This window comes from Syngnathus acus, chromosome 14 (genome assembly GCF_901709675.1).
Source record: "Syngnathus acus chromosome 14, fSynAcu1.2, whole genome shotgun sequence".
Classification (NCBI taxonomy): Eukaryota; Metazoa; Chordata; class Actinopteri; order Syngnathiformes; family Syngnathidae; genus Syngnathus; species Syngnathus acus.
Window position 1 is genome coordinate 3,282,921 of NC_051099.1, and position 19,792 is coordinate 3,302,712.

A 19,792-nucleotide genomic window follows, 5' to 3' on the forward strand; every position below is an offset into this window, starting at 1 on the left:
ACTAGCCAAACATGGCGTTATTGGCTTGTAATAGAATTAAGGGGGTGGCGTGGAAGCGATTTAGCGGATTAAAGGCCGCCATGGCGTGCCGCGACAAGCTGCAGCGCTAAAGGCGCAGGTGGGGGATCATTATGCAAGAGCGGACGGCGGGCAGACGTGATGACGTTATTTCAGTCTGCATTGTTTGTGAGTTTTGTCCTATGTTGCCACACCTGAAACCAGCCGGCGTCAGCGCCACTTCTTTTATTACATAACGCTGAATGACTTACAACTTTCCGAACTTTTGCCGATTCGCTCAAGTTGAAATGAAAATGAGCAAAAGTGTTCTTCTACACTTTATATGCGTTGTGCAAATTGAGAGTTAGCATAAATACACTAGCTAGCGACATGAGCAATCGCATTAGGCGTTGGACATAAATGACTGAAAAAGATTTTTTATTTTTGACTTCGTGGATTATTTCTAGTCATTCGGTTTATCTGTCGTTATCGGCAATGTGAACTATCTGGTCGCCCAATTTCTTTTCAGCAGCTTTGCCAGATAAAATAGGCTGAATGCATAATGTATGTATTTATATACTTCTGGCCAAACAAGACGACACACATGCGCGCTTGGCTTCTCGTATGACACGGCGGCTTGCAGAGTTCTGCTTTTGCCCCGGGTCATGTCAGCTAATCCCTGTCTGGCCAATTTATATTTACCATTAGCAAAGAACACCGTCGTGCATTCTAATGTGCAAGGCAATCATACAGATGGCGCATTGCTCGGTCGGGACGTGAAAGCGACGTCGGTTGTTCCGATACCAGGGAACGTTTATGTGACAATAATCAAGGAAAAACATTTTTCAAGACAAACTATATTAGACTAGCCAAGGCCGCTGAGCCAGATGACCCCCCAGGGAGCGATGGCCAACGAGCCAATGAAAGAAGATGAAACATTTACTAGCGCTGGTAGCTCAACGGGGCTGTTCCACAAATAGGACGCCTCTCAATACTTCGTAAGACCGTGGTAGAGCGTAATTTTCAAAGCCGCATTCCCGCACTTTCTGGAACTACAAAAATAAATAAATAAGAGCGCAACACATCTCACTTTGAATGATAACTGATGCTACCCAATGTATTTCTACTGGCCTTGATAAATTAGCCAGGATCTCATTTTGAACGGTTCCGCTTGTCCAAACAAAATTTCTCGTTCTGGGGTAGAGTCCCTGCGGTCGAAATGTCTTATTAGAGGCCGTGACTTGAAATGAAAAAAAAATAAAACCACCATATGTGATGTACCAGCTGCTCTTTTTGCAAACATGCTAACCTACCATTGCGCGCTTCTTAGCACAAGGTCATACAACACACACACGTCTGTAGCCTGCAGCTACTCATGAATATTAATGAGGAGCTGTACTTTTGCTAACCAGGAATGCTGCAATTAGATGAGACAAACAACTAAAAGACTAATTTAGACGAATGTAGCCCACAAACTTTTATTAATTTGATATTTCCTGACAAATTGGTGACATTTTACTGTTTCCACATTATGAACAACTTAAAATTATATTGAAATCAAATGCATTTTAAATGCCGTGAATGAATTATCGGCTTTTTCCCCTTATCATGTCAACTCGAGATCAAAAGTCTCGATAGAAATGGAGTCAGCTTGTTTACTTTGTTGCAGAAGTTTCAGTTAGCAGATTCATTTCCGCCTCTTACACGACTGAGTCAGCTCATTGTTTGATTTATGTATCACCCACAACTCAAAGAGCTTTGAAGAAGAGTTTGGCGAGATGATGTAACCACAGTAGTTTGCTTTTGTGAAATATTCAAGACTTTCATCTGGTTGGAGCGTCATTTAAGTCATCTTGGCTGGTGTCCTCCACACCGTCGCGCACGCTTAGCCACTTTGAGCTCCTCTAAAAGCAATGTCCTATTTTTAAACGTGAATACACTTAATTGTGTGTGAAAAGAGCACTTCGGAGGGCATTGTTAATCATCGCGCCATTTACGTTTGCCTCGGGCACAAACTGAGGAGGAATAAGAAGAGTATTCCGAAGCACGCTATAAAGGGAAAGTCAAATTGGACAAAAAAATGAACGCAGATTTATCTGCATGCCGCTGTAGTGTATTCACAGACAGGGTTGCTACTCCCATCCTAATTTCGGCACAAAGCGACTGTACATTTTTTCATAGGTCTTCAACTAATGTGATTATTTCTGACTGGAATGTCAGTATTCCGGATTAGTTAACAGTTTCCGGGTCAAACAGCACAAGAGTCTTGTTAGTCGCCCAGTTGTGTCTCATCACATCGCTCGCTTCGAGGAACACCAAGCCGGCTTAGTGTCTCGGCCGTTTCCGCCTGCGAGTCGACGACGTAGATGATTTCGGTTGGATCGACAATGGCTGGAGTGCTGGGAAGCAGCCGAACACTTGACGCCGGAGTGATACATTTCACACACACACGTGACAGACTTCATTGGGAAAAAGTGGATGCACGTCGAATCCCAACCCGCATTTGGAGAAAGAAAGAAAAGAAAAAAACACACCAGGAGATAAAAATAATGTACAAACAAAACAACGTGATTTCCGCTCTTCGTTTTTCATGCTCAGCACTTCCTTCTCAGCTAAATATTTAGTTTGGAAACATGTGAACAAAGAAGGGGGGGGACATTTATGTAACGGAACTCCCTGCAGGGAAAAGCCTCAACCAGCTGATTCATGGGAACGAAAGATTCTTGCTAAAAATAAATACCCGTATGTATGAAATATATTTTGCACCAGGAGCTGTGTTGGCACACGGCAATAAATGAAAATGTCATGAAAGTGGTTGGAAAGTTGCAAATCGCTTTTTTTTTTAAGTTTTCAAGCACTCACTGAAATGTCTCGCATGCTTGACAAATTTCCCTCACTTGATCGATTCCCGTCGGACATCCGAAGCATCCCCGGAATGCCGCGCCGGGTAATCGGCCACTCCCGTCGTCGTGGCGATCGGCACATCCTGGAGCGGGAAGAAACAACAGGTTGTGAGCGAAACGGAGGGCTGAGTGTCACGTGATAAGACAAGTCGTGGTGGCATTTGGGAGCTCCACTTTCACATGAGGAACAGCTCAGGGTTCAGAGGTCAGGTCACGGGGTCTTTGTAATTAGTCTGTCTGCGGAGGACCATTTATGACCTCTCAGACCTGGCATCTTCAGTCTGCAGAGTTCCCTCCAAATTTAGTTCTGGGGTCAATTATCTGGGAAGATAGCATAATCTTGACCCTTGTCGTATTTGGAACTAACACTTTGGCATATTTTAGGCAAATAGCTCTCGTCCAAACTTTCACAATAAAAGCATGTGAAGGAGGCAGGCATTCCTGGTGCCTTTTCCAAATGTACGTAACTGCCATTAGCACCTCCGTGCGCAAGCGGGTGATGGGTATCGGGCGGCAGCGTGACTTTTACCTCTTTCTCTCTAATATGGGGGAGGTCACTTGAATGATTCCTCAATCGCAAATAATGCTATGCTGTACATTTTCTTTACGTTCCATTAAATGCTTTTAGACCTCCTGAAGCTTTTTCTCTTCAGTCTCTATTATTCATCACCTCCGCACGTAAGGCTATTTATAACAGCTTTTAGCGTCTGTCAGTCAGGCTACAAATGCACTTCTCAACTGTACAAGATGAGCATTGATGCAGCAGAACAAGGTGCCGGCATTGTGCTAGCTCAAAAGTATACAAATGCAAGCCCCGTGTATAATTAAATTACAGTGCCGCAATGGTCATACATAAAAGTGTGCTTTTAAATGATAAAAACTTCAGAAGAAAAACAACAATCTCATCTTTTTTTCACATTTGTCTCATAATCTTGGAACGTTTTTCTTGCCCTTGCACTCCTTTGTGGCATAAGGAAGTCACAATTCTGCATCAACATATTCCATCCCGCCAAGTCAACAAAGATCATCCAAGTATTTCTAAACATAGAGAAAGTAGATTGATGTCTGGACAATTTCTATTAAAAAAAGAAAACAGAAAAACAATCACATGAGCATCCACAAGTGAGTCATCTATGTGTGTGTGCAGGGCACAGCTGTTCACTGTAATAAGGACCTGAAAATCCAATTCCAGCATTCAAAACATGTAATCATAAAATCGTATTCATATTTCAGTAGCTCCGCACGCTCATCTGACAGCTCTGTGAGAGTGAGATGTTCATGAAATGTTTTCATCTGTGCGCAACAGCCATCAATATTTGATACTGAATAATTGTCATCAATATTTGAATGTGTGTGTGTATTTGAACTCACCGCTTCTCTCTCTCTTGTTAGCAAATGCTTTCATGCATTTAGAAAGGGGGGAAAAAGTCGAGGTTCTCCATGATGTAACAATGAACCATTGCTTGGCTGCTGTGAAGGTCAACAACACCGCCATCTAGTGGAAATAATAGTCTAGTGCAACATATTTTGAATTGGACAAAGTTAGAAACACAATATAGCTCAAAAAGTAAAATTAATGTGAAGTACCCCAAGCAAGGGAAAACATGGAAACTAATGTGGCGGTTACGTTAAATTTTAACAGCTAATTATTAGCTGTCGAATAAACGAGCACCTGTCTCAATGAAAACGCCAGGTCTGTTTAAAAAATCAAATAAAAACTATACAAGGGACCCCAGCTACTCAAGGGGAATAAAGACCAGAATCAAATACAAATGGCAAACTACGTTGAGTCTTTCGTGTCACAATTGTACATTTTATAGTTAACGCGTTTGAACGCTAGCATCGATGTTAGCCAACGAGCTAACAAATATTTCGTTACAATTCGAAGTCATTTTAGGGGAGACGAGTACAATAAGAAGATACGTTTCACTCACTTGCCCAAATTTTTCGTTTTTTATCATAGCTCGATTAATTTTCGTCATTTTCTAACCCGGAGGAGGTGATAAGTGATGCTGGCGGGCCGACCGCGAGCCACTGAGCGGCCAACCAATATGCACTTTCGTTACACTTGACTGTTCTTTTTGTGACGTAAAATTAAAAAACAAAATTAGTCTACTATATTTTTGGGGGGAACAAAAAAAAAAAAAAAAAAAACTAGTTACAAAGTTTATTTACCTTATTTTATAGAAACGCATCAAAGTTGCCCTTCCTACGTTGACTACGATTCGTCTTTTTTGGGAGGGACATTAAATAAAATTGCACACGGTCCTTCGTCAAAACACTGACACGAAGCACGTATTGGTCAATTAACCCGCTCAAACTGAATTAAATTTGTATGTAATGCTCCACCTTGCTCTTTTCTGCAGGATAATCGGCAAGAAACGGTACATAGAAGATTTTCCAAACCAAACTATAACCTCACAAAATCACACATTAAGAATATAGACGAAGTCTTTATTTAATCTTTGTCAGTTTACAACATATATGGGTATATATGGGGTCCAAGCAGACAAAAATAGCATAAATGCTGGCTCATTACGTGGTCAAAAAAATAATAATTACACTGATTAGCCAAGTTGGTCTTTAAGTGCTTGAAGCTTCCATATTTTCCGCAGTGCTACTTTTACTGGGCGATGCCGATGACGCCGCAAGCCAGACGTCCGCCAGCATTGCCCGTTTTAAGGCTCTCGTCATTGCCGCCTTTGCCCAAGTCGTCTGCCTTCTCGTGGATCTGAAAAGCGGGATATTTACTGCAAGCTCAAATCAAGTTATGTGGAAGACCAAAGAAGGCAATATAACTTACCACCATGGTTCTGCCAATAATCGAGTTGGGGCCGGTGAGGGAGATGACGCTGTCTGTGATGTTGATTTTAGCCACTCTATTAGCATCCGCAGTCACATTGCCCAAGTCGCCGACATGCCTGTTGAAGCATTTTAAAGGCAAAACGCTGTCAAACACTGACTGACAAGACAGTAGATGAAATTCTTCCAAACATGATGAGTACAAATGTGTTCAAAAGTACCATACCTTTCTGCATCTTTGGGACCAGCGTGATTGGTCTTCAGTGGATTAAAATGAGGGCCAGCACTAATACACCCTGTCCAATAAAACCAAGTTATGTCCCCATGTTACATTTAGGACAACATGAGGTATTGTCCATTATCACCAACCATTGGTGTTGTCTCCAAAGGTGTGGACGTGGAAGCCATGCTCGCCTGGCGTGAGGCCTACGATTTCTCCCGTCAGTTTCACTGGGCTGGTATCACTCTGTCGGGTCAAGAACAGCAACAACACAATATCTGTCAAGGCCAGATGACAACTTGCCCCGGCAGACAAAAACCTCCGAGTGAGGAGCATTTACTTTATATTAAACAAAAACAGGACAAATGTTGATCCTAGTTTGACCATTTTTTTTATGCAATAATAAAAGGAAATTTATGCAATTAACAGCATATTTAGGAGACGGCAGAGCTTAAAATATCAAATCTGAAAGTACCAGTTTATCCTGTTAAGATCTATATCAACGAAGCGAATTTATCGACTGTTGCCCTTGTAAACAGGGCAGTTTCGTAAAGTGTGGCCGTGACTCAGCACTTTCATTCTGCAGGGCCCACCTTAAAATAAAACACTTTAATTTACACAAACTAAAAAGCAAGTGATCATTTGTTTAGGACAAAATTGTGTTTTTAAGCGAAAACGAAATTAAAACGTCCGATTCATGCAACAGGCGCGACGCTTTTCAATCATTAGTCCAGCCGCGTGCAAAGCTTGTGACGCACTTGATTTTTTAAGAGGAAAAATCGTATTTAATGCTACAAACATTGCATTAATGACCACCCCACGTACGTAGTGAAATGGCGTATTTTTTGCAAGCTAAAGAGGAGTAGAAATTGAATTAATAAGCAGTGACTTATTACGTGATAAAAACGGACTTTATTCGTCGAAAAGTGTTCCCTCTAACTATTTTAGGAGCAAATATTGGAAAACATAACAGTGGGGCTAAATTGAAGACTTGAGCTAGCTTAGCACAAACGCTCCGCCGCACCGCGAACTTAAACAGGACAAAATGCTCTTTTAAATTCCCTTAACTGTGACATGAATTACCTCCTGTTCGAAAAGCACCGTGCCGGAGGTTTCACCGGCTCCTTTCAGCACACAAACAGCTTTTTGCACCATTTTGTTCGCAGTAGTTTGAAGTATAGAGATAAGCAGGAGTCGTTGTCGCGTTGACTTGACAGACACTCCTGACTCCGAGACAACCAATCATTTTAGCAATAGCTCCCAAATGGGCGGGTGCTCGAAGTAGCCAATCAGAGGCAGACCAACACCAAACATCTGATTGGTCTGTTTGATTGGTCGGCTTGTGGACACGTAAGCCCAAACCGGAAGTTGGTGACGGAGCGCCAATAATAATGCGTTTAAAAATCTAAATACATTTTCGTTAAAAAGATCAGATCAGATATTTTAACTCGTTTTTTCTTTTTGATTCTCTTAAATTATAACTGCTGTATACTGGAATTTTGACAAATAGAGAAATAAATATCTTGAGGACAGTACCATAATGACAAAAATCCCATATTTGGTACAAAAATAGTTTATTAAAAACACATTTTTGTGGCTGAAATGTTGAACATTTTACATCCGTGTCTTTTTTTGTAGGGTTAACAAAAGCGTTCACACAGCCAAAGAGGTTGAAGCAAATTCACAATTCCTTCTGGGTCCTTCGAAGCTGTGCTCTTGGGTCGACAAACAAGGAGCATAGTCATGATAACTCTGAGCTAGTGACAGTGAAAAGCATATTTACAGTGGAGAGCCAGAGTCGTCATTTCACTCAGATTTCCTTCGGGATTCAAATGATTCAAGTAAGGGGGCGGGGCTTACAGTTGTTACAGTAGCTTGTCAATGCAAAACAAACAAAAGTGAGGGTGAAAAAAAACACATCAGCAACTGCCTACTTTAGAATAACTTGAAAAATGATTGATATTCGATCATTTTTACTTTCTTTACCACGTCAATAGTAGGAGGGTCAAAAGTTAACATGCATACTGTATTCTAAACGGATGCCAATTTTGATCATTTACAGCTCAGCAGATTTCTGCAGTCCTTGCAAGCAGACTTGTTACCTGTTTAATTTGCAAAATGCTTTTACTTTGGAAAACAACTGTTGAAATGTTTGCCTATTTTCTGACATTTTATGAGGTAAATTAGTGAATCAATCAAATTCAATCGTGCATTGTCTGCACTATCAATATGAAATATTCCTGAAGTGAAGTAAATGTTGATTTTTATAATCCGATCCATCCATTAATCTGTTATGAAAAGAGCTAGTTGCAGCCCTAACCTAAACCATTGAAAAATAATAAAGCAGATGACTAAAAATACACTGAAAACGGTCCTTTGGGATGGAGTGGCTGCAAACCATGAAGTTAAAAATAAATCTACAGTCTTGATTAAATAGGTAAAAGATGAAAGGAGCACAAGTAAAACAGCCATGCTTGCATTCACACAATGTACAGGAAGGGGAATTATGCAATGTGTTCATGAGGCGCTCAAGTCACAGTCCGTGGAGTCGCAGCTGGAGGGAAACCTGGTGCACACTAGGACGCCGCCGCCTTTGACGACTCGGCAGCAGGAGGCGCCGACTCAGCAGTCTTTTGGATTCGTTGGGCTGTTTCCGTGGCAACTGCGTCAAAGGTCCGGAGCTTGTCCATTTTCTCCAGGTCGGCCAAGCGGTCGTCGCGGTCCCACCGGCTGGCCCTCTCACGCCGCTTGGGCCGCTCGCTTTCTTTGCCTTTTTCCTGGGCCTCCTTGCTGCCGTTCTCCCGATCTCGCCAGTCTCTATTCCATCCACTACCATCCAGTCTGTCCCTCGTGTCCGGGCGGTCTCCGCCAAACGGGCGCCTTGCCGCGCCGCCAAACCCTCGCTCCCTGTCTGGCTCCGCCTCCATATAGCCCGGGCGCTCGCCCCGAAAAGGGCGGCTGTCCTCGTCCTCACGCGGGGCTCCGGGTCTGATGAACGGGGGCAAAGGGGGACCTTGAGGGGGTGGACCCTGAGGAGGCAGACCTTGATGTGGGGGACCTTGAGGGGGCGGACCTTGAGGGGGCGGACCGTGAGGCGGGAAGGGTGGTCTCATGCTGTGGGGCATCCCGAAGGCTCCTTTAGGCGGAGGGGCATCGTGGCGCATGAGGGGCGGGTGGGACCCCCTGGGAATCATTTGAGGTGGGACGGGCGGTGGCGGGAAGCGCAGAGGAGGGCCCGGTGGGCGTTGAAGCGGGATCATACCGGGCCGGGCCCCCAGCAGACCGCCTGTCGGGGGCTGGATGCCGCCAGCTGGGGGTGCGCCTGCCTGGTTACCTGCCGACAAAAACACGTTTAAAATTCCCGCCTCTTTCAATGTTGGAAACCTTCCATGGAAATGAACAGGCTTGGTTAACATAAATAAGAGAGAAAAGAGTAACTAACACATGGCTCCCATCTGGTTGTTGAAGAAATGGGGAGCGTCCGGGACCTCGTCATGTTTTCTGCTGAGCATGTCATCCCCTTTGGAGGGTGGCGGCGGCGGCATGGAGAGAGGCATGGGACCCGGTGGGGGGAAACCTGGAGGCATCTGCATGGGGTTGAAGCCTGGTCTCATGAACGGTGGCGGGAGCATGCCAGGCGGGAAGGAAGGCGGCGGCATGCTCATGTTGGCGGGAAAGCCCGGCGGCGGCACCGAGCTCATGCCGAGCATCGGGGGAACCTGAAGAAAAAAGAAAACGCCGTCATTGAACCTTTTGACGGATTTGTATCCAACTTGTTAGACAGACAGCTCACCTGTGTAGGAGGATGAGGAGCCATCAAGTGGGCGTCCTCGGGCTGCTGCGACTCAGCACCACCATTGTGGGTGGGCACCTGTGGGTTCTCCAGAGCTTTCCTGGCAGTAATCCAGTCTGGAAGCGACATGTGAGTAAGATTCGTGAATGCGCGTTAAAAGAGTTGGGTGGCATTTGTATGCTACCTGGCGCTAACGTGTCCCCATCCAGGATTCCTCCTTCCTTGAGCTCCTCAAGCTGCTCCTCCCTGACTTTGGACCAAGGCACGTAGGTGACGCCCAGCTCCACGTCCCAGAACTGCTTCAAATCAGCCTTGATGCCTTTGTTCAGAGCCCACGCAATCTGTTGCCAGGAGAGAGGGGGGGGGCGGGATAAGCATTCTGAAAACCGTGTGGTTATCTATTTCAAAGACACTCAAGCGATTGTGTTTTTCACCTTGATTGCTTTTTGGTTGACTTTGAAGGAGCCTCGACTGAGCTTCTGCAGAGCTCTGAAGGCATCCTGCCTGTGGACCATGACGATGTAGGCGCAGCCCCGCGGAGGGATCATCTATACAAAAACACACCACATTGAGCTTTCCACCACTTCCGGTAGGACATCCGCATTCCTACTCACGTTTATGGACTCGATCTGTCCGAACTCCTCCAGCAGGTTGGCCACATCCTGCTGCTGAGTCCTCTTGTCCAGCTGGCCCACCCATAAAGTCGTACTGCAGACTGAAGAGCGCAAACTCAAGTCTACCGCGCAGCGACAAAGTTGGGAGAGCGCACGCAAAGGGATTGCTACTCACTGCTCAGCGTCTCGCTCTTGGGCGGCGGGAGACCTTTTTGTCGCCGCTCTCGCTCCCGTTCCCTTTCCCGGCGCTCCTGCGAGCGTGAGCGCGGGGAATGGTGGCGTCGGTCACGGGAGCGCGAGCGCCGGTGACGGGTGCGGCGTGTGCGGGAATTGGACCGCGATCGCCTTCTCTTCGGGGACCTGGTTAAAAAAAAAAAATTACATTTGCTTAGCGACGCACACAAAATTAAACAAGAGTCTGAAAGCAAATTCCTCCAGTGGCTTACCTGGAGCCTGAACGTGACGTGTGACCATGTCTGCCGTCCCTCATGGAGGAACGCTCGGCATTGACTGTCGAATCCTAAGAATGGCAGCAAGAAGACGTGGTTTTGCTTGGTTGCCAACACTTCTCCTAACCTCCTCAATGTTACCTGCTGTTGCTGGGTCGAGTGAGGAGGGGGATAACCTCCAGGGAAGCCAGGGAAGGGCTGACCCGGAGCAACTTGGCCCATCTGAGGTGTCATTCCCTGGAAGCTTTGTCCTGGCATTAGACCGTAAGCCGGGAGCTGGCCATTAGGGGGGAGAGGACCCTAAAGACAATGAATGACATTCTCTCACTGTAGTATTTGCAAGTTTGTTCCCAAAATTTGATCCCTGACTACTTTGTGATGATTTTAGCACCGATAGAGGGCGCCATTATTTCATGCTCAACTGGTTTCTTGCTTTAGAAATCAAAGCGTAGGATAAACCTGCTGCGAGAAGTCCTGAGTCATGTTCATCATGGGCGGCTGGAAGGCTGGAGGCTGCTGCCTGCTGTCGTCATGGCAACAACAATGACATTAGCTTTCTTGTTTTTTTATCTTTAATCACCAGAGCAAACATGCTTTGGAGTATGTGGATCAATAATCCAAAAGGTCTTACAAGGAGGACTGCGGGCCGTCATCCTTGGCGTCCTCTGCGGCTTCCGGCTCGTCGTCGTAGTCAAAACGATCCAACAACGTCTACGGCGAAGGGTAGTTTGATTTGTAACACATCAGCGACTGTTGCGAAGGGTATAATCGCAGCTGTGGAGTCGCGCGAGGCCAACCTTGTCGAACGCCGCTTTCTGCTGGGCGGCCTGGCTAGGATGCGGCAGAGTGGTGCTGAAAACCGGGGCGACACTCGGGGCGGGTGGAGGCTGGGGGCCGGGTTCCGCTTGGACGGGCTGCTGCTGCTGCTGCTGGAAGTTCTGAAGCATCTGCTGCAGCTAATGCAATTAACAAAATACATTGAGTTCTGGAGCAATATTTAAAAGGGCAGCATCTACTGTACACTCACCTGTTGATTCTGCGTGGACTGGAAGAGCTGCGCCACAGCGGTGAAGGGGTCCTGATTTTGCAGCGGCGCCGCGGCAGAGTTCACCACGTGGTCTTTGGTCGGGGTCAAAGGGGAGGAACCTGCGGGAAAAACGTCATCGGAATCCAAATGGCGATTAGCTCGGTGCTTCTCAGGAAGACATTGACGGACGTGTGCGGCGGACAATCACCCGGATCTTCGGCGCAAGGCCCGCCGCCGCTACTGGCGCCGGCGGCCATGTCCAGGAGGGGTTGAATAACGTTGCTCTTGAACACGCCGTTCTTCTGCCATAGGTTCAGTACACGTACCAGCTTACTCTGTAAACACCACGTAGAAAGCCATGTCGTCAAGAAAGCTAAAGATTCTGCTTTTTGACTTGTTTTGCTGCCGATTCCGTGGACTATGTTCTTACTCTGTCCTCCAGGGGGCAAAGGCAGAGGTTCTCGAAGGTGGCCACAATGTTTTTGGTGAAGCGGGGTCCAAAAACATCCTTGTCTGCGCCAAACTGGTGCCGTGACTGGCGGACGATGGAGTCCACCACATACAGGCCCGCCACCTTGTACTCAGACTTACACTGCACATAGAAAAAGATGATGATGATATTGTTGAAATCGGCAATATTTTCATTTTAAGATCTTACCTTTTTAATGAACTTCTCCACAATCTGTACCACGTGCTTGTAGAGCTGATCAAAGAAGACATATTTCAACATCTGATCATCCAGAATAGACACATTCAGACAATAAGTCCTTACTTTCATAGCCTTGATGGCCGACTTGGTGATAGAGATCATCTTGGCGCGAGAAATCGGCGGCTTAGAGTCCATCAAGGAGAACAACTACACAAGACAAATTTGTTTATAAACATTTCATTGGAAGCAAAACACCTTAGCGTGAAAACTACCCCTCTCGCATTGCAAACAGCTCAGCTCACTTCTGATCTGGTTTTGGACTGTTTACATTCGCAAAGACTTTTCTATTTAATTTCAGTCTCGGTCACGATTGTGAAGGTTCACGCTGGCTTTGCCCCGACACAATTTGACCGGTGATAGGGGCAAGCGTTTCCGCGGCGAATAACGGCACAGCCCCGCCTCTCAGCACATTGGCGCTGGTAGACGTGACAACAAAGGTGGTGGACAAACTTGTGTTCGTGTTCCACGAACATATTGTGAAATTAAACAACATCTCCCTGCTCACAAAATCACAGATGACTCGTGATCTTCGCTCTAAGCACACCATGATAATCACAAAGTGAAGATGATGCACGTTGTAGCCGAATATTTGCTCATGCGAGCTAACGTGCTCTGAGGCAACGTTGCCGAACCGGCCCAGTGTTAGCACGCTAAACGCAATTCTTTTAATTAGATTTTCTAAATGACGTTTCAAAATACACAACTGTATAAGGACGCAAATGCTAACGAGTCCAGAGGACTCGACGGCCACAAGCGAGGCCCTCACTTCGGGCCAAACACGGCTCCTCCGCCGGACCTTCAAGCGGCTAAACCGCCTTCAAAGTGCGCCAGGAAGGCAGCCTTACCTCCTGGTTGAAGGCGTTGACGGCGTCCATGGTGGTCCAGAGCCCCCCGCCACAGAGGTCTCCCCTGTTCGCACCTGCTGCCCAAGACGTTTATTCCAGCGAGGGTTGGAACAACATGTCCGCCGCTCGTAGCTAAGCGGCTAGCCGAGCTTCGGTGCAGGTTAGCTGCGCGTCGGGGTCGGCGGGCATAGCAAAGCATGCTGGGAAATCCATGCTGTTGTTCCATTGATGACCGATGGGTGTCAGTGTTTCTTCCCAAATACAATTTTCCCTATTCAAAATAGTTGAAATTCCGTCAATCTCTTCCGGCCCACCAACGACTATATTATAATTTTGCCTTTTCTAACAGTATGCCTTATATAAGGAAAAATCACAGCACATTTCAATGTAAACAAAAATGCTTCTCTTTATTGTCACATCAAACGTCACATCGAGTCACATCGAGTATATCTGTAAACTGGGTGCCTGCAGGTTTGCAGTTTATAAGATGATTGTATTTAGCGTTTAAAACTCTCAGCACCTGAGGAAAACAAATCCATTCTGGTTTAGTTTTTAGAATGGTTTGCATTGGGGAAAGAACATTAAAACATATAAAATTACACATGTCCAGAAAGGTAAAAAAAGACAACACAAGACCTAACAGACAGTATGATATAACAGTAACAAAAATATTATAGGATGTTCAATTGTGCGCATAGCATCATGAAATCAGGCCTCACAGTGCAATATTGTGCTCACAAAGTATTAGCATATGTAAACAGCAGCTGCACTTTAAGTCAATGATATTATTTCAGAAATGATACTAAAAAAAAACACCCTGATATGATTATTCCAAGTAAAATATCAGAAAGGGAAACATAATATATAACATTGTGTTTTTTTTTTTGCAATATCATCAGCCCTGTAAACATTTGTAACAATTTTAAACAATTATTTTATTACATAGTACTTTTTTTTAGGATTTGGTGTTTTCCATAAGAACCACCGCCACAGGGGTCTCAGCTTTTGGCAAGCACGGGCACTTGATGCTGGGAAAAAGGAGGAAAATTGTTAGTGAAACAATTGTTTACATCTAACCCTTTTGGGCTATGTCTGCTAACATGGACAGACCGATTTATTGTAATGTAATAAGTGTAACAGAGATGAGCTTATATCACAAACAATATCGTAAAAAGTCTAGTACATCATCCACTTCTACTGAACTTATTTAATTCATCAAATTAGACCAAAGTGGCTTTTAAATGTCTTAAAATTGGCCTGGTCTATTTCACATGTACATCTAGATTATCATTTATGGCGATCATTAACGTACTTGTTTCTCTTGTGCATATGTTGGATGGATTCAGGCAGAGGTTTTCCGAAACTCTCTGGCAGGAGGATGGTGGCAAAGGCAGCCAAAACGGCCAGACTGCCGAGTATGATGTAAGGTAGGAATGGTGAGTAGGACCCTGTTTTCAAATGACAGTTGACATCAGTGTAAAAAACATACAAGTCCTTACCCTCTACATGTATAGTAGTAGTTTATCTTTGAAGAACTCCTCTAAAATATCAAAATGACCACAGAATGGTGGCTTCATAGCCAGACGGCTGACTGTTTTTTTTAATTATCACTCACTGAGCTCCAGTAGGTATGGCATGATGCAGCTTCCCAGCCGAGCTACCGTATTGCAGAGGCCGGCCGCGGTGTTTCGCAGCGCCGTCGGGTACAGCTCGGTGGTATAAGCAAACATCAGGCCGAAACCGGTAGTGATGGCATATTTTCCCAGCATTTCCAGAGTGAGCGACAGACCAGAGTAACCTGTCGAACCAGGAAGGAGACGATGTTACTCAATGTCCGGGTGCTCAACTCATGGGTTTAGAAAATGCCAGTCACCTTCAGGCACTAACTGGATGAAGTAGAGCGGCACGGCGGCCAGCGCCAGGGAGCCGATGACGGACATCCGGCGCGACACGTAGCGCAGAGCCAGCCAGCTGGACACGTAAGCCGGCAGCTCCACGGCCCCTGAGATGAAGCAGCTGACGTATGCGTTGGCGTGGAACTGTGTCGTGTTGAAGGAGATGCCGTAGTAGCCCGCCGACATGGTGAACCTGGCATAGGAGAGCACCGAGTGACAACATAGCTTAGCTGAGCTAGCTAGCTGCCACCTAGCTCACCGCCCTACGGTTTTTTCGGGCCTCCCCTTTCACGCCTTGGTGTGATTTTTCTCCAGCTATTAACGTGTGACAACAAAAAGCACTGCATAGTGCATGGTGTACTCACGCCACATAGCAGAGAATCATCGTCATGAATCCGATTTCCAGATTGCCCACCAGGTCTAGAATACTGTGCGGTTCTTTGGGCTTCGGCTCTGTGGGCTTGCTCACCTACATCAAACATCATCAACGAAATCTTCTTTTTATTTTTAATTCTGCTGAGTATTTTGTCCCCCAAAATTAAAACCAATGGGCACTCACAATTAAGTAGTCTTCAAAGATGACTTCGGGTGCTTGCACTTTGTTCATCTTCGCCGCCTTCCTCATGATGGCCTCGGCTTCTTCCACTCGTCCCTGGCACAGGAGCCAGCGAGGAGACTCCGGGATGAACCTGCAGCTCACAAAACCCAAACTCAAACCCAACGGAGTAGAACAACAACTCAATCAGAAAGCGAAGAACTGACCACCAGAAGGGGAAAAAGACCAGGCAGGGCAGAGACAAGGCCAGCAAGAGAGATTTCCAATCCCTCAAGAAGTAAGCGCATACGGGCAGGATCATGTAGCCGACAGCAAAACCGAAACAGGTTCCCAGCGACGAGTACAGCAGACGCACGTTGCCCGTCAGGATCTCTGCGCCTGCATGCGGGAACATGCAAAGGGGAACTAAAAATGTGCTGTGTGGACATAAATTCTGACATTTAAAACCATTGTGTTGATCATCACGCAAGGTGGTTTGTCTTCTAAACAGACGCTAGTGACTCGCAATTGTCCGGAGGTGTGAATGCGAGCTTGTCTGTAAGACATACCCAGAACTAACGCCGACATGTAGTTGGACATTTGTCCCAGGCCGTTGATGACAAGCAGGACAGTGAACATAGACCAGGACACGGAGAAGACCTGAATGAAGCTGAAGATGGTCTGAAGAGCCAAAGTGGCAAAAAGGATGGGCTTCCTTCCTAATCTGTTGAGGATACACATGATGTCTGGAATGTACAACACCAAATAAAGCTTAAGCGCCTGCAGTACTTGTCTGAGAGTTGCCCCGCAAAGAAGGAGCCGCACAGGATGCCCACAAAGAAGATCGTGGTGGTGAACGGCTTCTTCCATTGGTCGTTGCACACCAGGTCAAACTGAAAGATGCGAATGCGAGTTGGGATGTCATCTTTATAAGCATCATAGGCTAGCGTCACAGGTTAGCTTCTTATGCTAGCATCTATTTTTTTCCTCAAGTCAGGTTAACTTCATAAATCAGGAACATATGTTAGCTTTCTATGTTAGCATCAGAGAGAAAATATTTAGTAATGATGCACGTTTGGTCATACTTCGACACTGTTTTGGTTAGCATTATATGTTAGCTTCCTATTTAGCATTGTAGAATAATAGGTCTATCTGGAGTAGACCCACAAAACAATTCTCAACAAATCATGGCAAACCATTTTAGTTTTGGTCATTGCTTGTAGGCTGCCCCTTGACAGTGACACACACAATCACCTCAGTGACGATAGTGGACTGGTAGACATCCTTGCTGTAGATCCAGCCGTCCCTGCACGTCTCCTCCTCCAGGGTTGTGAGGTTGACATCCCTTTCAGGACTGTAGCCCTGGTCTGAGAGGTTCCGGACCACGTCGAGGCGGTACCTGCTGCAGCTGTTCCGCACCTCTTTGCCGTTTACAACCTGCAGGGGGGGAAAAAACAAAAAGACTGTATAGTAAACACATGCGTCCTGCTGGAATTTATGGATTGGTGATTAAAAATGAGATAATTTACATTGTTGCCTTTACACATCGGCTTAGATACGTCTCATAATAAACCAATAATAAAGGTATTACTGATCGTTTGGATGAAAAATGTGCATTTTTACTCTTGCATGCGATCCTATGAATTCGATTATGCTGGAGCAACATGCAAATGACTTTCAGATGTGAGGATATTTTGAGGTTCTCTTGCATATCAAAACTGGACGGGAAATGAATGCCATGTGTCTCGTTAAGCTCATTTTTGTACACTCTCAAGCAGAGGGCGCTGCAGACCACTATTTACTTCACTTTGTATAGTTGAATACAAATTCAAACTTGTTTAGTTAGCATCAACTCGATGAACCAGGCAATGTTCCCGCTTTTGACGCACGCGTGCACGCGTAAAACTCCGCCTAACCTCTTGAGAAAAAACTAGTATTTTCCTATTTTCCGCGCGAAGACGCCCTAATGCGCCGTTTTGGTTGATTTCTGATAAATGTCACACTGTTTCACTGAATTCGGCAACAATCGGCGCTGTGTTTCTGGCGTTGAAATGACTTTTAAGTGGTGGAAGGATCGGTGACTTCAGGGAGAATTGTTCCGGGAAGAGGTAACCGGCCGGCACTAGTGTACTCACCCGCAACGGGATGACGGCATTGCGCCAGTTCTCCGTCAGATTGACATCGGGCACTCGGCAGTGGTGAGCTGGTGTGTCGACCAGGAAGACGAGCGTAAAGGCACCGAAGCCGTTTGGCACGATGCTGACGCACAGGAGGAAGAAAACGACCTGCTGGAAGCGTCCGAACTGCCCCAAGAAGGCGACGCTCTCCGGGTAGCTCTTCATGGCGAGTGACAAATATTTGTTTTTCAGTTTAAGCGGTCGAAAGAAGGCATCGCTTTGGATGCATTTACATAAAAACGTCAGCTCATTCTCTCTCAGCGCGCCACCGCCCTGCCTCACCACTCATGGCCCAGAACCTGCCCCCCCCACCCCCGTAGCCCGCCTGCCTATAGGAACCACCGCCCGCGGTTCATCCGAGGAGAACGCTTGTCAATCACGAGAGGACACACGAACGCTTCAGACCGAGTTCTGTGAGTTTCCTGTTAAGTGCTGACAAGAAAGAAAGATGCTAAGTGTGTCACGTGACTGCCTGGAACACGCCCAAAAGTCAACAACAACAATAGAAAGATGGGTGGGGATTGTGTCTCATGTTCTTGCGGTACACAAGGAGGAAGAGGAGGAAGAGAACGAAGCTCGTTAGATGTGGTTGTTCAGCGGCCGCAGGCGCGTCTGCTGGGATGTGAGGCGTTCAGATACACGCAACAGTGTGGGCCATTTCATTATCTCAGCAGTTCGACAAGGCGCTCAATTGTATGAGGAAAGTTGTGTTGCAAAATGATGGAGAAATTGGATGATTTCTAATTCCCTGCAGGCGGCTACTTGACAGATAAATGTTATGAGCGAAGCTCACGAAAACATCGTGTGGCGTTCAGGTGCAAATACGGGAGGGAATAACTGAAACGAAATGTAAAAAAACAAACCACCAAATCGTGATGCGTTTATGTGGAGTGAATAATTTCAGACAGCCCCTGAAGGCAACATCAGTCTGCAAGTAACCACCTAGCTGTAATAACAAACTTACAAACATTGTGGGACATTCAGGTACATGCAACTGTGTAGGTCATTTCATCATCCGCCCCTCAGTAGGTCTGCAAAAGCGCCACTGAGTGACACCAAAAGAGGGCGATATTGCTCAGCATTTTTACCTCATAATTAAGGTGGTACATAGCAAAACGACGTGAGACATGCCTGTTCAAGTATCGCGTGTCATTTTTTCATCCTCTCAGCAATTTTTTCATAGTGATCAGAATTGTGAGAATAAACTGACGAGTCTAATAAAGAGACAATGAGATTGTCGTGATATGTGGTGAACTAATAACCTGTTATTTGTTTACAATTTTCGGTTTTGGTTGTAGTTAACATCTGCAAATAAAAATTGATGTAGCTTCGGGCAATGCGCCGATCCTTGTTGACCACACTGCGGCGCCAAAAAGCCATGTAAATGGCACTAAACTGGTTTAATTAAAATTGTACATTTACACCCAAAACATCTCCTACAGTTGCATTACGATTTCGATTAAGACACGAGTCACTGGCATATTAAGAAAATATCCTAAAGGCTATTGTGATGCGCACTTTTTTGCAAAATTTCTCACGTTCATGCAAAATGACCTTGATGCACTGGTTGTTCAGATTAAAATTACCGCCTCACCGTGCAGGACGCCGACGTGTCTCGCCGCCATTTTCTGCTACGGATCCTCAAAAGAGACGAAAATAGCGACTCGTAAATTGGTTGATTCTAAGTGGGAGCCTTGTGTGTGGACTTTTCAAAAAGCATGAATTTAGGTCATTGAAATCTATTAGTTTAACACTAGATGTCACTAAATCACTGAATAATACACACAAAATAAAAATGACTTCCTCACTGTTACCATGGTGACAGT

The 19,792-nt window shown here is 45.7% G+C and overlaps 3 protein-coding genes across 4 annotated transcripts; all 3 read right to left on the reverse strand.

Annotated features, from left to right (window-relative positions):
• Positions 1-5,333: 5,333 nt before the first annotated feature.
• sod1 (superoxide dismutase 1, soluble) lies at positions 5,334-7,189 on the reverse strand. Its single transcript, XM_037269980.1, has 5 exons — positions 7,006-7,189; positions 6,072-6,168; positions 5,929-5,998; positions 5,704-5,821; positions 5,334-5,631 (listed from the first exon to the last, which is right to left on the reverse strand). Exons 1-5 carry the CDS (start codon positions 7,075-7,077, stop codon positions 5,524-5,526), a joined length of 465 nt encoding a protein of 154 aa, XP_037125875.1. The 5' UTR covers positions 7,078-7,189; the 3' UTR covers positions 5,334-5,523.
• Positions 7,190-7,479: 290 nt separating this feature from the next.
• On the reverse strand, positions 7,480-13,535 carry scaf4a (SR-related CTD-associated factor 4a). 2 transcript variants are annotated; one of them, XM_037269813.1, is made up of 18 exons: positions 13,360-13,535; positions 12,578-12,661; positions 12,464-12,508; positions 12,236-12,397; positions 12,014-12,140; positions 11,806-11,924; positions 11,576-11,734; positions 11,410-11,489; positions 11,238-11,301; positions 10,920-11,078; positions 10,776-10,849; positions 10,505-10,689; positions 10,330-10,430; positions 10,150-10,263; positions 9,900-10,056; positions 9,716-9,831; positions 9,365-9,641; positions 7,480-9,259 (listed from the first exon to the last, which is right to left on the reverse strand). In XM_037269813.1, the coding sequence occupies exons 1-18, from the start codon at positions 13,387-13,389 to the stop codon at positions 8,499-8,501; spliced, it is 2,814 nt and encodes a 937-aa protein (XP_037125708.1). In that variant the 5' UTR covers positions 13,390-13,535; the 3' UTR covers positions 7,480-8,498. The 2 variants fall into 2 exon arrangements, with proteins under 2 accessions (XP_037125708.1, XP_037125709.1); XM_037269814.1 differs by having other exon boundaries at positions 7,480-9,256; positions 13,360-13,534.
• Positions 13,536-13,747: 212 nt separating this feature from the next.
• Positions 13,748-18,468, reverse strand: LOC119133747 (solute carrier family 22 member 4-like). The gene is made up of 11 exons (XM_037269879.1): positions 17,925-18,468; positions 17,044-17,226; positions 16,579-16,682; positions 16,359-16,513; positions 16,017-16,188; positions 15,814-15,943; positions 15,620-15,723; positions 15,233-15,447; positions 14,975-15,157; positions 14,672-14,807; positions 13,748-14,387 (listed from the first exon to the last, which is right to left on the reverse strand). Exons 1-11 carry the CDS (start codon positions 18,129-18,131, stop codon positions 14,315-14,317), a joined length of 1,662 nt encoding a protein of 553 aa, XP_037125774.1. The 5' UTR covers positions 18,132-18,468; the 3' UTR covers positions 13,748-14,314.
• Positions 18,469-19,792: the final 1,324 nt, after the last annotated feature.